This window comes from Monodelphis domestica, chromosome 6 (genome assembly GCF_027887165.1).
Source record: "Monodelphis domestica isolate mMonDom1 chromosome 6, mMonDom1.pri, whole genome shotgun sequence".
Taxonomy (NCBI): domain Eukaryota; kingdom Metazoa; phylum Chordata; class Mammalia; order Didelphimorphia; family Didelphidae; genus Monodelphis; species Monodelphis domestica.
In genome coordinates, this window is record NC_077232.1 from 53,847,688 (window position 1) to 53,864,193 (window position 16,506).

The window sequence follows — 16,506 nt, forward strand, 5'->3', positions numbered from 1 at the left end:
TACTATTTTCCCCGAAGTCAGCTAAATTTGACAAACATTTACTAAGCCCCTACCATGTGCAGTTAAATACTGAAAATACTGCTCGTTCATCACCATGACTGCAGATAGAGTCATGGAGAAGAACCAAAGTGAGGGCCATTTTTGAAGATCCCTCCAGCAAAGAATCCTTACTTTCTTTCAAAGCTCATCTCAATCACTTGCTTCATGAGGATTCTCCTGTTTCTTGTAGTCACCTTGTATCCAGTGAAATGTTATATTTTTGTGGGTGTTTGTATATTTACAGATTTACAGATTACCACCCTCAATATATCAGATCTTTGAGGGATTACTTTTCTCTATATATCCTCCACACCAGGCAGAGTATCTGGCTGTGCAGTAAGGGTTGTTGTTCAGTCATTGTTCACTGGCATCCTACTCTTCATGACCTTACTGAGTGTAGTTCTTGGCACAGTTGCTGGAATTTTTTGTTGTTTCTTTGTCCAGCTCATTATACAGATGAGAATTGTTGTACTTAAATCAATTACTCCAGATTTTACCTGGGTTGGACATTTGGTGATGTGCTTTAAGACTATAGATTTGGACATGAACCCAGTGGGGTAGGAACATAGCTGGGAAGGCCAAGGACCCATGCATGGGGCCATAATAGAGAGGGGAAGATACAGGATCAAACAAAATGGTGGTCATCCCAACCCTGACATCAGGAAGTTTCCTATTTTAAGTATTATCTTTGCTAACTAGATACTAACTAAGCAGTTGATAAATACTTGTTGACTGCTACAGCCTAAGTAATAGACTTAAACAGCTGTCAAAACAAGTGGGTGACAAATTATTTGACCAACATCCACAAATAAATCTATTTTGCTGGTCAGAGGTGGCTGCAAGGAACAGGAGAGCCCTCGTGAAGCAAATGATAATTGAGTTAAGCTCTGAAAGAAAATAAGGATTCTTTGAGGCAGAGGGGAAGGAAGAATGCATGGTGCTGGAGGTTGAGGAGATGACAAGCTGTCCAAAGACTCCAAGATAGAGTTTGATGCAGGAAGAATAGCAAAAAATATGTTTAATTGGATTGTAGAGTGTAAGATGGGAAATGTGTCTAATAGATCTGTGTTGGAAGTTATTTTAATAGAGCATAACTCAACAGAGATTTTTCTGTTCTTGATATAGCTTTTGCAAACCCAGGGGCACCTCCACAGGTTCTGAAATAAAGCTTTGTAGAGGAGATGCTGTAGATACAAACACAAAACTTACTTTCATCCCTACTTTTGATAGTCTTATTATATTCTACTGTACACTCTACATCCACACACTTAGATTCTATATTTCTACATGGGCACTTCTAATTTGTGTGTGTTGATTTTTTAAACTTAATGTTTAATAAGCAAAATTTAAAACTTCAAAAGAATGTGTGTGGGGGACAAGGAGGTGATTCAGTGAAATGAATGCTAGATCTGCAAACAAGAGGTCTTGGGTTCAAATCTAACCTCAAACACTTACTGTGTGACACTGGGAAAGTCACTTAATCCCTATTATCTAATCTTTACCACTCTTCTGTCTTCAAACCAATACACACAGTATTGATTCTAAGACAGAAGGTAAGAACTTTTAAAAATTCATGTGTAACTGTAGAATTTTTTTTTGCATAAACCCAGGAAAAGTCACTGAGCTTCTCTCAGTGCAAGTTTTACCCTCTGCCAAAAAGGGATAATTATAGTGCCTTCTTCACAGAGTTGTGAGGATCCCAACGAGAAAACATAAAAAGTTCCTTGTATGCTTAAATTATCATCATCATCATTATTATTACTGTTACTATTATTCCTGGATAGATTAAACATGGGGATACAAATATGTAAAAACTACTGGAAAGTATAATGATTTTGTCACCACACCATTAAAATGGCTAGAATCATGAACTGTTCTTAAAAGAGTTAATCTATCCTTACACTAGTGGCTATAGACTGGATATTTCCATCCTGTGTTCAAAGAACTGAACAAAACCTTTTCCTTTTTTATCTTCCAGAAGCAGTGGGTCCTGATACAATCTTTCAAAAGGAAAATCTTTTCTTTGTGACATTTCATCTCATTCTAGTGTCTTTTAGCTTCTCAGCTTCACATTGAAGGAGAAATCTATTCTGATGTATATACCCATATTCCCTGGTGCTTATTGTTCATTTTCTACCCTGACTTCTTAAAATATTTTTCCCTAAAGTGGCTGCTGTATTCAATTTCAGTCATCAAACATCCACAAAGGTGGGGATAGTTCCATCTGTGCATCAGACATGCATCGAACAAAATATCAGGTAGCTGGGGTTTGCATTCTCTCAGCTCACTCATAAACTCCCAGCCAAGCGATATGAATCGAAAACCATTTGGACTATGGAGACAGACCATTTGGATGCTTTGGGGCAAAAGAAAAGAAATTGGGAACCATTTCTGAAAAAGAGCAGTCTACTAGAAGTAACAATAGACCAAAGTTTCAAGCCATCCAAACCCAAGTTCTATGAATTTGTTTTCTATTAATTTTCATCTCTGTCAAAATTGACATCTCAGATTTATTCTTTAATGCTGATTCTTGGCTTCTAAGGCATATTCCAGATGCCAACATCTGTTTGTCAAATCGAGTCTAATGAATGACTTGCTTAAACTTATGGATCTAGAACTAAAAATATCCTAAATGGAATTTAGTCCAACACTATCATTCTAAGTGCAGCTAGGTGGTACAGTGGATAGAAGAGTGGCCTCCGTATCAGGAAGATTCATTTTTATTAGTTAAATCTGACCTCAGAAACTTCCTAGCTGTGTAATCATGGGCAAGACATTTAACCTTGTTACCACAGTTTCCCCATCTGTGGAATGAGTTGGAGAAGGAAATGGCAAACCATTCCAGTGTCTTTACTGTGCGACCCTGGGCAAGTCACTTAACCATACTTGCCTCAGTTTCCTCATCTGTAAAATGAACTGGACAACAAAATGGAAAACTGCTTTAGAATCTCTGCCAAGGAAACACCCAAATGGAGTCACAAAGAGTTGGACATGACTAAAATTACAGAACAATAGATCATTTAAAAATAATAAAACAGGCATGGAGAAGTAGAACTAACTTATCTCAAAGATTCAAGTAACATCACGAATCCATATTGCAACAAAGAATCTTTGTACTTAAATCAAGTACTCCAAATTTTAGCTGGGTTGGGCATTTGGTGATGCACTTTAAAACTATAGGTTAGGACACAAACCCAGTGGGGTAGGGACATAACTGGGAAGGCCAAAGACACAGGCATGGGGAAGATACAGGATCAAACAAAATGGTGGTCATCCCAACCCTGACATCAGGCAGTTTCCTGTTTTAACTATTACCTTTGCTACCTGGATACTAAGCTATTTCTGGAATGCTAAAAGGCTGTGAATGTTTTAAGAATCCTCTAAATCTGGCAGCCTGGACAAAGCTTTGGTCACCTTGCCCCAGTTACAGATATATAGGGAATGACATCTTTTCTGTGTCAACCATCAAAAAGAATCAGCAAAAAATGGAAAACCATTTCCTACTAGACATGTTTGCAGAGAATTAATCATAATCTAAACCCAAGTTCAACTGTAAAATAAAGAAATAAAACTAAAATGACTCACACTTTTTTATATAAAAGGATAAATAGAGCATTTTATTAACACTTTTTGCAGCAACAAAGATGACAGTCCACATCTTGTCATTCAACACAGCAAAAGCTATGACCACAGTTTACATCACTTTGAGGCACAAAGCAAAAGATTATCTGATTTTGCCCTTAAGGTCAAGAAGGGTTTGCATTATTTTTTAAACAATCTTCAAGTTTTATATTTGCAGTAGCAGGGCCTCCAGTCACTAGCACAATACAATGAACAGATAAAAACTCAGAATGGACTATTACACACACATACACACTGATAATCATTGGATTTGAGTTGGGAAATACACTGTCCTTATCCATTTTGAAAAGTTAGGAAATGATTTGGTGTTTACTTTATGGTTCTGATCATTCCAGCCACCCAAAACATCTACAACAAGCAAAATGAAGATATTAATATACAGACGGAAGGATGATGCCCATTATAATGCATTGCACTTATTGCTTGGTACACAAATGTTGCAATTCTTGTTGAATTACTGTAGGAAGTGCCAACGGGCTGTCTCTTCCTGATGCTAAAATTCTACAACTTTATGAAAGTAGAAATCACAATCTCCCAAACCCAACAGAAGTTGTATGTCACTTTTGGTTTATGTGAGGATTGTTGCTTTTTCTTTTGTGTGCATATGTGTAGGTATAGACATATATGTATATTAGATATAGTCATATAATTTATTGCCCTCTATTTTCAAAGACATACATTTTTAAATGGGATTTGTAAAATAACAAAAATTGTCTATTAAGTTAATATTTTTATATTCTATGTAGAGATCTGTGGCACAAGCCTAATACAGTATGGAATCATGAAGGGAAGAATGTCTAAATTGTTTTCTATTTCCTTTATCATTAAAACGATCTTTTAAGGGCTACAACTCCATAATAAATTTATTAGACTCTTAAAGGTATATGTGTCTTTTCTACGAGTTTTTACAACCAGTACAAAGTTGTAGTAAAAATACAATGAAGTCTATTTTTTTAAAAAGTTATCAGACATGCTGCATGAAAATTCAGATCTTTAAAATGTAAAGTATTTTATACTGTCCGGTAAATGAATGGAAGAACTTGAAGCATACCCCTCACTTTGCAAGACCTCAAACATGAAAAGAAAGGGATTCTCTCCATGCTTGGAACTCTAGTTTTCATTATGAACCACTCCAATATATTCCTCTCTGTCTCACCAAATCTTTTACAAAAAAATTTTTTTAGCTAGATCTATTATTTATTGGTGTGTAGAAGCCCCCAGTGCAGAAACTTCCTCCACCAACATAGATTAGTATCTCTGATGTAACTTTTCATCTGTGAGAGTTATCTAAGGGTTTTGAGAGGTTAAGTGACTCAACCAGGGTCACACAGTCAACAGATGTCAGAGGCAGGACTTGAACCCAGGTTTTCCTAACTGGAAGTCCAGTTATATCTTAATATCCTCAGCACAGAATAGCAACTCTACAGAATATTCTATTACCTATTGCCTATTTGGTGTCCTTCTGGGGGTTGCCAGAAATCTGAAGTCTTTACCTTACAGCCAGCAGGCACTGCCTCCCTCTGACTGAATAAATATGGATTCTTTAACACAAAGTCCTGTCGATATATCTCTTTCCATATAGTGTAGCAAATATATAAGTGCATTTTTCATGATCAAGAAGCTTTGGCTTTTTCACCAGAGTGTTTGATGTGCCATGTGCCAACCCAGATAGTTGTGCTTTCATCATTAGTTATGAGTTTGAGCGCTTGTGTCTATAGAAGAAACTAGTTGCTTCTATAGTTTTGACCAAGAAATTTCAAAATGTGTAGTGCAGAAATGGCTGGACCTGAATGGAGGTGATGCCATGTCTTAATGGGGACAGATGGTCATTTGAACAAATGGTCACTTGATGGGATTGATTTTTTTTTGTTTTTTTTTAAGTTTTTTAAGTTTTTTTTTAAATACAGCAAGACCTGTCATTTTGATATGTGTCAACATGTTTACACCACATCTCTTGTGCAAACAACCACGATGGATTTAATCACAAACACTACAAAATAGATTCAATGGTTAGCTCCGTTAAGAATAATCTTCTCTTTCCTTATAGATGTATGAGTCTTGAACCTCTTCTTGTACAAATTCTTCTTTCTTTTCCCATCCATTGGGCCAACCACCATTGGCCTGTGTTGTCGCCCCATAGGACTTCGTGGTACCATAATTTACATAATTTTGAGTAATGTCCCCTGTTTCTTCATCAAGTTCATCTTCATGAATAAAGCCACACTTTTCTTCACTGGTCTCTTCAGGATCTGCCCAGGGTTGTTTCTCCCCCGAAGCAAAGATTCCATAAAATATGACTCCACCGTAGTGGACTAAGGCTGCAATCAGAAAGACATACTGCCACTCTTCCCGGGACTGTAATAAAGAAAAATGGGAATGTGAGAAGAACCTAACAGAGTTTAAAAGGTCCAGTGTTAATTTAGAACTCCAAGTTTTGTATTGCTTTTGAATTCAGAAAAAAAATTCTATCAATGATCAGCGTTATTATAAGTAATATATTTCTAACATGAGTGCTTTTATTTAAAAAATTATCTGTTCTGAAATAAAAAGGCAAGGAATATCTATAACCTGCCTGAGATTTAAAATCATAATTGAACTAGAGGAAGACATTTAGAGCACTGGATAAATTTTTAGGAGAGAATTTGTGTAAGTACCTGGATAAGAATTACATAAGATGAGAAGATTTTCTTTGGTGGTGATCTGCAAGGGTGAGAACACCTATACTAATCAGAGTCACGGGACCTCAGAGATGATAGAGTCCAACCTGTACCTGAATTAGATTCCCCTCTACATCATCCTACATCACAACTGGTCATTAAACATGGTGATGAGATCATGGAATGATTAAGATCATAGAATCATAGACTTAGAGTTGGAAGAGACCAAAGAGGCCAGTTAGTCCAAGCTTTTCATTTTCACTGATGAGAAAATAGAGACCTGGGGAGCTTAAATGATTTGTTTGTCCAAGGTCACACGGGTAGTTTGTGTCAGGGAAATATTTGAATATATACCCTCTAACCTCAGAGCTAGTACTTAAAATACATAATTTATACAGTGAATTCCCTCTTTTTAAATGAGTTCATTTGCTCTTTTGCCTCCCTTGACCTGAGTTTTGAGGCTCTAAAGTTAAAATACAAGCACATTGCTCTGCTTTTTCTCAGTGTAAATATGTGAAAAAGAACCAGTAGATATTATGTAAAAGAGTATTTAAAATTAGCAGACAGCAAAAGCTCTTTATAAAGAGAGCCATTCAAAAACATTAAAGATTGGAGTGGATGTTCCATTCATAAAGCCTTCAAGTTTAGAATGGAGGAGCACTGATCAGACATTTTATAGCAGAGATGCCTACTTTTGACAAGAATTTGACTAAATGACATTTGAAATACCTTCCAACTCTCCAATTCTGTGAATTGAAAAGAATGGCTACAGCCAACCTCAAGAGGCATTAGAGAGTAGCAAGCAGTCTTGGAGATTTACAAAAGAAAATCCCATGCCCCACTTGACCCCGCAGATGTCTTGTGATGATGGAATATAGATTCCATATCAAACTCATTTGAGAGGTGTTGAGAAGAATGTAGATTGAAGGTATCCAATGAGGTGGTCAACCTCTGACTTTAAGAGGTGTCAATGGTCCTTTATTAGGGGTTTCATATCCTTTACCGTAGATAAGAACATTAATAGGAGGGAAAAACTGGAGAGTTCTCTGCTCTTAAAAATGTGAATGCATGCTCTATTTCCTTTTGATCACCTACCTTGTTCTTTGTCATTGCACCGACAATGATAGGGCAAACCATTCCAGACAATGTACCAACACCATTTGAAATGCCCATTAAGATACTGGCATATCTTGGTGCAATATCCAAGTGATTGACATTGAATCCTGAAACAAATACCCAAACTTTTACTCATGAGATTATAAAACCATGCTTCTCAATAACAGAGAATAATAAGCTTAAATTGTTGAAAATTTGAATAATTTTTCAGTGATTTAGGGGAAAAGATAAGTACACAACTAACTACCGTATAAGAGAGATGATGCTAAGGCTCTAAAGGCTGACTGTCTAAAAGATATCCTGTGGAAAATTGAATGTGATCAGTAGTACATCATTTTGTCTTTGTATCCCCAGCACCTGGCATATAGAAGATGTTTAGTAAGTGTTTAGTGAACTGAATTATATAATACATGCCTGAGGACATAATCAAGACTTGTCTTGATTTGGAACATGTTCAAAGAATGTCCTATGTACAAGGAGATGAGAGGTAAGTCTCTTTTACCCTGACAAATACACACACATATATATATTCTATATTCTATCTTACTATATTGTTCTCATTGCATAATGAATGGAGAACTGGACCTACTCATTCTAAAAGACTTTCAATGCATTAAAAATCATTATAAATAAAAAAAATGATAACTTCATGAATTCCATTTTTTCTCCCTTTGAAAAAACTTGATGAAAACTTTAGTAAATGGTAAGAATATAAGATTTTCTCCCTAAGGCAAAAATCAATCTATCACTACAATCTTGAAAGGAAATGTCATGAATGGAAAAAAGACTAAATTTGTATCTTACCTGATATAGCAAAGCCACTGAAGCCCACCGCAAGCACTAAGAAGGAGATAGCTACTCCCCGAGTGTGAGAATAACCCACAACCAAGAGCAGGGTGGCTTCCATGCCAAAACCTAAGAAAACAAACAGAAAGAAAGAACTTCATTGGAAATTCAAGACTAGGGTGCAGCTGGGTGACCCAGTGGATTGAGAGTCAGGCTCAGAGACAGGAGGTCCTAGGTTCAAATCTGACCTCAGACACTTCCCAGCTATATGACCCTGGTCAAGTCACTTAACCCCCATTGCCTAGCCCATATCACTCTTAGAACCAACACACAGTATTGATTCTAAGACAGAAGGTAAGGGTTTATAAAAAAAAATTCAAGACTATTTCACATGAGCATCCATAAAGCCTGAAGAACATCTCATTTAACATATAAATGATCCCCTATAAAATGATCACTGATTGTCCAATTTTGAACTGATTTCTAGAAGGAAAAGAGTGATTCAAAGTATGTCAAAGGACACCGGAGAGCAATCTACTACTTACAGGTTATATCTTCTTAGATATTAGTTCATTTTAATGGAGACACATTAGCTTAATCAGAGGGGTAGGTGCAGGAGGGAGAAGGGGAATGAATCTAAAGCTTTCTTCTTTTGAGATCAATGGAAAATATCCATACATAATTGAATTTAACATTCTCAGGCTATATGTCCTGGAAGCTAGAACCAATTTCTATGTGGTTCTAGTATTTTATTTTTTCTCAGAAAGATGAGAAGTGATTAAAATCCAGCTTAGTAGTATATATCCACATATTCCTTTGCACTGGACTGAAAGAGAGTTTGGGTTCTTGAGGCAAAGGACCTGGGTCCTAATCTCAACTCTGAAGCTTACTACCTTGGAAAAATTCCTTAACATCTTTGAGCCTCAATTTCTTTATCTGAAAAAGGGGGTGGGTAGGACAAGATGGCCTCTGTGTTTCCTTCCAAATCTAGATCTATGGTGTTATTGTTATAATAATGATAAAAATTTATATTTGTATAACACTTTAAACATTTGCCAACCCCTTTAAATGTGTTATCTCTTTGGAAACACTTGATAACTCCATGAAGTAGACATTATAGGATTAATTTATCCCATTTCAGTAGTGAGGATATTAACACTTGATGAGTTTGAATGACAGAGCTAGTCTGTGTTAGAGGTGGGATTTGAATCAAGGGTTTCCTGGCTCCATGTCCAACATTCTATCCCCTTCCTTGCTGAATTTATAAAGGAAGAGAAATGTGACTAACATCAGTGTGAATGTTAACATCTTGTTTGATCTTCAACATGGTACTATAAAAACAGTAATGTAGGGACCCCATATCTATCAAGCTAATATATGGCGAGTCATGATTTCATCTGCACTATTATCTCAAGTTCCAAAGTAGAATCTAGGTAGGGTCTAGCATATTTGAAAAATCAGAAGATATATTTTAAAAATGAAGTCTAGAATATACTTTATTTTAAGTGGGTCCAATGACTATGATGCTGAGATTCACATACAATCAGTTAGAGAGAGCACAGTGGGTAGCATCCTATACCTCAAAAGGACAACCATCCTGACCTTCCATAGCTATTTGGTCAGTAAAAGATGAAAGTCATGAAAATTATTTGTTGGTTATCTAATTCATTGAGGAGCACTGAAATGAGTTATATGGAAGGTGAAATAAAGAGCTAGATCCAAACAACTTCTAATATTTAAGATGAATGGACACACTTAACTCATGAAAAGATGGCCCAGTAGAGCAAAAACAAGGGTTTGCACAATAAATTGGCTTACCTCCACAATTCATGATCTTCCTCACTGTAGTGGTAGAGAGAATCTGCCGGCTTCTTAGAAAATCAGCAATTTGCCCTCCAATAGGCACAATGATGGTCATCACTAGGTGAGGCACAGCAGATAACATTCCAACCTGATGAAAAACAAATGGGGCAGGGGAGAAATGGATATTAATTAACTAACATTAAGATACGATGACTTAGTTTCCTGACCTCTTGTGTTTGAAGTTGTGTGTGGGTTATGTGTGGAGAATGGATATAATGAAAAAACCTGAAAATTGACCCTCTAGAATGAGTAATCACTTTTATTGAGCTGGTAGGTGGCTGGAGAAGAGAGAGATTATTGATTTTATTCCTCAAGTCAACCTTTACCACCACCATTGTGAGGGTCCATTTTTTTTGCTTGGATTCTCTCAACTTTGTGGCTGGGTTATATTTAGCTCAGAACTACAGCATTCTGAACTTGGCCAAAAATCTTGAAAGTAATAAGAGATGTGAATGCCGAGAAGAAACCGATTAGCTCTTAAAGCCAATCCCTGGATGCACTGATCAAAACCAGAGTGGATAGCCATTCCCATTTGAACAAATAGCTTTTATTTCAATTTCCAAGAATGGACAGTTTTCTTTACCCTGACCTACCCTGAGGTTTCCTTTGAGATTAAAAGCAATCAAAAAGCCTAAATGAGCATTCTGTACTACTTTTTACTCTTTCCCCTAGACTCTCCTGACCCTTCTATCTGCTTGAGAGAATTTGATTTTTGAGTCACATGCTTAAATAGGAAATTCTAGTTTCAATCAATTAATCTCTTCCCATGATTCTTTCATTATAGATTCCTAAATTTTTTTGAAGTTGTGTTTTTATTGGTTGCATGTTATATCTGTAAATAATACAAATTCTCTAATTATGTCTACAAAACTGGATGCTTTATAATCATTTACTGTGAAACAATGTTGTTCTAAAAAACTCATTAAGATAAAGCATAGGGGTGGGGTAGGGATGTAGCAGAGAGAGAGAGAGAGAGAGAGAGAGAGAGAGAGAGAGAGAGAGAGAGAGAGAGAGAGAGAGAGAGAGAGAGAGAGAGAGAGAGAGAGGGAGAGAGAGAGAGAAGATAAAAGAGGGAAAGGAGAGAGTGTGTGAGTTTTATTTTGGTCTAGAACTGGGACTTTACCAGTAAGGAACTCCTGATACAAAAATGTCTTCCTTGGATGCAGATAATCATCTCATCTGTTAGTCTATAATGCTTGGGAGTCACCTGAGGGCACTGAAAAATTAAGTACTTGCCCACTGCCACATGGCCAACATGAAGGTAGGACTTGAATGCTGGTCTTCCTGACTTCAAACTGATCTTTTATACACTACAAAATGCTGTCTGTACCAAAAGAGAAACTTTAAAATTTTTGTTTGGCAAATTGGTAAATTCTAAAGTCTTTAGCATATCATTGAAATTATAGAATTCTAGAGCTGTAAGAAATCTTTGTGGTCACCCAATACAATACCTTCATTTTTTAGATGGCATTGAGATCCAGAGAGAATTGACTTAACCAAAGTCATTGATCCAATTAGTGGTAGAGTCATAACTCGTCTTTAATTTTCATGATTCTATCTAGTGTATTTTCCACAACAATTAATAGTAACTCTGACTAATGTTTAATATTGTTCTAAAGATAACAAAGAACTTTCCATACATTATCCTATGTTTGTTCCTCACAGCACTGCCATAAGCCACAAATTATCTCATTTTGTAGATGACAATGATCTCAAAGATTTTCATACCACTTTAAAATAACATATATTCTCATTTAATCCTCACAAAATTCTGCAGTGTGTGTACTCTTATCATAGTTGTATAATAGATAGAACCCTGGAATTAGACTCATGATAATCTGAATTCAAATCTGGCCTTGGACACTTACTAGCTATATGACACCGGACAAGTCACTTATTCCCTCCCCTCCCTCCTTTCTGTATATCCCCAGGGATTAGCATAGTGACTGGCATATAAAAAGTGCTTAGTAAATGTTTCTTGACTAATAATACACCTGGATGCCTCAGTTTCCTCAATGGCAAAATGATAACAGCACCTACCTTTCAGGGTTGTATGAATGAAATAAGAAGCTACTTATAAAAGCACTTGTATACTGCCTGGCTAATGCTATATAAATACTTATTCCCTCCTCTCCCTCCTTTTTATTTATCCCCTAGGATTATCACAATGATTGGCATATAGAAAGTACTTGATAAATGTTTCTTGACCAACAATATACCTGCTTCCTCAACAAAAATCTTATGTGCCCCTATCTGGTTGGCCAATTTCATTTTAAATGTATATGTGTGAATATATGTTTATATATGCCTCAGAAAGAGGTGAGCCAGATTCTGAAGAGACCATATTTGCTTTATCTCAACAAGACTAAAATATTCTAATTAGATTTTAAGTTTAGTAATGGTGTTCCAATAGAAATATATACATTGCCCAGAAGGCTCTATCTTCAGATAAATTGTCTTTCTTCCTTTGCAGAATCGTGTCTCAGAGAAGTATCAATACATTTTAAAAAATCAATACTCATGTCACATAGTCAATATCATAATTTATTGGCATTCTGCTTTCATATCCAATGGTGCAATGCCAATTCTGTGTTGGCTATATATTTAACACAAGTAGATGTGCTTGTAAATTCTGACTATCTCTTATTTCTAATATGCACAGAAAGCTTCTTAACAATTTCTCTCATAATTTAGCATCATTTTCTCTTGGAAGAATGAATGTCCTTGATATTAGATAGAAACCCCTTTCCCCATCAGGAAAAAAAGAACTTTGTGCAATGACTAGTACATGGTAAGTGCTATATAAATGGTTTTTCTCTTCTTCCTCTGCCCCTGGGCAAATCAGTAAACCTTTCTAGGTCTCTGTTTTCTTACTCTATTAAATGAGGGGGTTAGACTAAATAGCCTCTTGGTCTCTTCCAAATCTAAATCTCTGACCTTATGATCTCTAAGATCTTTTCCAACTCTAAAATTCTGATTTTAACTAGCAATACTTTGGGTCTTCTAAATTGCTACTCTAATATTCTGCTCACTTGCCTTTATTTTATCTCAAAAGCAGGAATGCCACAACTACTGCATATGTTCATGCATCCACTGAAGAAACCATTTGGTTACTCAGTGTCTCACAAGAACAAAGTTGGTTCTACTCAAACAATATAATGGAGTGGTTTTCATTTTACTAAATTGACTTTTTCTGCACTAAATGGAGCATCTCCTTTGACATAATATAGATTTAGCCTTTGGGTGCTTTTACTAGGGGTCTCTTGAATCTCAAGAACATTAAACTCCTTTTTTCTCATCTATTTTCCTTCCACATTAAACTCCTGTTTTCTCATCTATTTTCCTTCCATCACATAAGCTAGTGCCTAATTATTGGTATTCGCTTGTAACACAATCAGAGCCTCTTATTGCCGGAACAATGATACTGTTGATGATCACAGGTTTTACAATAATAATGTAAATTTATTTTCTATCTTAAGCTCATCAGATAGTTGTTACTACACCCATTACAGGGGATGAGAATGAATGACTCACTCATCTCTACTACTTTATGCCACATGTCCAATCCAAAAAATCCATATCTTGCCAGGTACTGGCAAGCTTCCCAGAAGCAAAGAAAGTTAACTGAGCAATTTGATAGCCTTTTTCCCCCTAAAAGTTAGAGGGAAAGGAAATGACTCCCTTTCCTGATTATGGATGTGTGGCTAAATCCTGTTATCTACCCTTTCACGTCTATTTACTTGTTAGCATTTGTCTTCATCTATGGATCTATAACCCTCAGATGGTGGTTAAAATAATGTTTCTATGAGGTCATCTTAGCTGCTGAGATGGTCTCTAATATATATATAATATTTCCTGTTAATTAGATCACTGAAACGTATTGGAGTGAGTCTGTATTAAAGTAGAAAATGGTTTCTGACTGAGAATATAAAAATTAAGTCACTCATTTGACTATATACATAGTCCCAAGGGAGGTCTGATTTAATTTAGTTCTTTATATTTAATTGTTGGGCCAAAACAATTAAACTCATTTATCATAGAATCACATCTCAGAGTTAAAGGGGGCCTCAAGCTATCTAATCCAAATCATACCTGAAAAAGAATATCCAGACAGATGGACAGAGACAGAGAGAAACAGAGACAGAGGAAGATAGAGAGACAGAGATAGAAAAAATATGCCCGAGAGGTCTTCTTATGTATTTTCCATGAGGGGGAACCCACTATTTCTTGAAGTTGCCCAATCTACTTTGGGATAGATATAATTATTAATAAGCATTTCAGGCCATCATAAATTGGACCCAATGTAACTTTCACCTATTGGTTCTAGTTCTATCTTCTATAAATAAATAAAATTAGTGTCAACTGCCTTCTTCATGATGGCCCTTCAAATAACTTGAAGGTAGCTATGTTATCCCTCCTGAGTCAACTCTTTTTCAGACTAAAGACTCAGCTATTCCAACTGATCCTCAAATAGAATGAACTGGATACCCATAGCCATGCTGCTTGCCTTCCTCTGGACTGTCCAGAGCTTGTCAACATCTTTCCTGAAATGCAATGACCTGAACTGAAAACAATATTCCTGAGGAGAGTTACCAAGTCTGAGTATCATGTACAAAGAACACAGATAAAACCATAAAGGGGAATCAAAGAAATATGTAATAGTTAATTTCTTTTTGGCATATAGATTTTTTCTTATGCGTGCCCTTTTAATCATGTAGATTTATATTTCCAAGACAAGCACACTATTCCATTAGCATTCACATGTGTCCCTTATGGACTAGGTTGATAGCTTCATCTCTATCTTGGTGTGAAATCCATCCTGGCTTATGAAAGTGGACTATCACTGGCAGAATTGGTTTTAAGCAGTTACAGCCCACAGTGTTCCCTGGAGTGTTTGATCTACTACAAAGAAAAGATGAGCACAATGGGAAGTAGGTATCTTGCATAGAGACGAAGAAAACAGTTTCCTTAGAAACAGGAATTACCAAAGAGCTCTCAGATTGGCTGCTCCCCATCAAGTTTTCTTCAGTCCATCTCCTGAAGAATTCATTTAGGGACAGTCTTAGTACAGATACTAGGAAGCTATGATGTGAATGGGTAAGGACATGAAGACCAAGATGGGGACAAAGGAGATAAAAATTATAAAGCACTTATCACAATACCTGACACAAAGTAAGTACTGTATAAATATTGGTTATTATTATCCTCATAAATGCTTTGTATAGTCATTTATCAAAGCACAGACATACAACCAAATGCATTAAGTTAGAAAGGTTTTTTTTTCCTTTTAATAAAATTTCTAAATTTTATCTTTCTATATAGCATAAATTTGTTGAAGGTGTGTGTGGCTCAGACCTCCTTTATCATCAATGTGGGGAACTTCTGATTTGAAAGTTTTCTCTTCCAAACAGAATGGCAACTAATCTGTAACTTATAAGACTTACAGGATTTGTTGAAATACTGAGAGTTAAAAGTAACTTAATTATGATCACATAGATAGTATGTATCAAGGTCAAGACTAGAACTCATATCATCTTATACTGTCAGACTTCTATCCATCATTCTGTGCTATGTATGTAAATATACTAGGTCACTAAAAAAGAAATCTTTTCCTCTCCTTTCTTCCCTTCCTTTCCTCTTCCCTCCCCTCCTCTCCTCTCCTCTCCTCTCTACTCTTCTCTTTTTCTTTCTTTCCTTCTCCTCTCATCTCCTGCCCTATCCTGTCCTATTTATCCCACTTTATCCATCTTAATCTATCATATATTGTAGAATATTTCAAGGTTCCTGAAACCTACTTATTTAACAGGGTTTGGGTATTTGCTCCAGATGGAAAAGAAAATAAATTAGCAGACCTGAAATTTCATTTGAAGAGAATACAGAAAAGGACAATAAGAATGATAAAGGGGTTTCAAGATGATGCCACCTTTGTTACTTCACAAGGTTCATATAGAACTATATCTTGAGAAAGAGCTGGGAGTTGTTTTTCATACAAATAAAATTAAAAAAAAAACAACTTTGAAACCTGCCAAAAATCATGCAAATAAAAAAAGACCTATTTACATACCTTGCTGATCTCAAATCCAAAGACCTCCTCAAAGTAAGCTGGCTGACTAATAAGCAACAGGTAAAAGGTCCAGCTTCTGCAGAAGTTCGCAACAATAATTGCATAGACTGGCATAGATGTAAAAAATTTTCTCCATGGAGTCTTGAATTTCTGAAACACCACAAAAAAGAAAGTCATATTTATTAATTAAACAAAATGCTTTCATTAAGCAGTCCTCAGGGTATACAAAGAAGAAAAACAAAAAAAAATCATTGCAATATTGAATATAATCCTTAGCAGCATGAATGGTCATCATAATAGTATAAATATATTAATATAAATAGCATACAAATGTCAGAC

The 16,506-nt window shown here is 36.0% G+C and overlaps 1 protein-coding gene across 1 annotated transcript in view; it reads right to left on the reverse strand.

Annotated features, from left to right (window-relative positions):
• Window positions 1–3,626: 3,626 nt before the first annotated feature.
• The window catches only part of SLC17A6 (solute carrier family 17 member 6), a 70,275-nt gene continuing 57,395 nt past the window's right edge, over window positions 3,627–16,506 (reverse strand). Inside the window, exons 8-12 of the mRNA XM_003341467.4 lie at window positions 16,168–16,317; window positions 10,059–10,191; window positions 8,259–8,369; window positions 7,434–7,561; window positions 3,627–6,036 (exon numbers count right to left, since the gene is read on the reverse strand). Coding sequence (XP_003341515.1) covers window positions 5,701–6,036; window positions 7,434–7,561; window positions 8,259–8,369; window positions 10,059–10,191; window positions 16,168–16,317 — 858 coding nt within the window. The 3' untranslated portion in view covers window positions 3,627–5,700. The remainder of the gene's footprint in view (window positions 6,037–7,433; window positions 7,562–8,258; window positions 8,370–10,058; window positions 10,192–16,167; window positions 16,318–16,506) is intronic.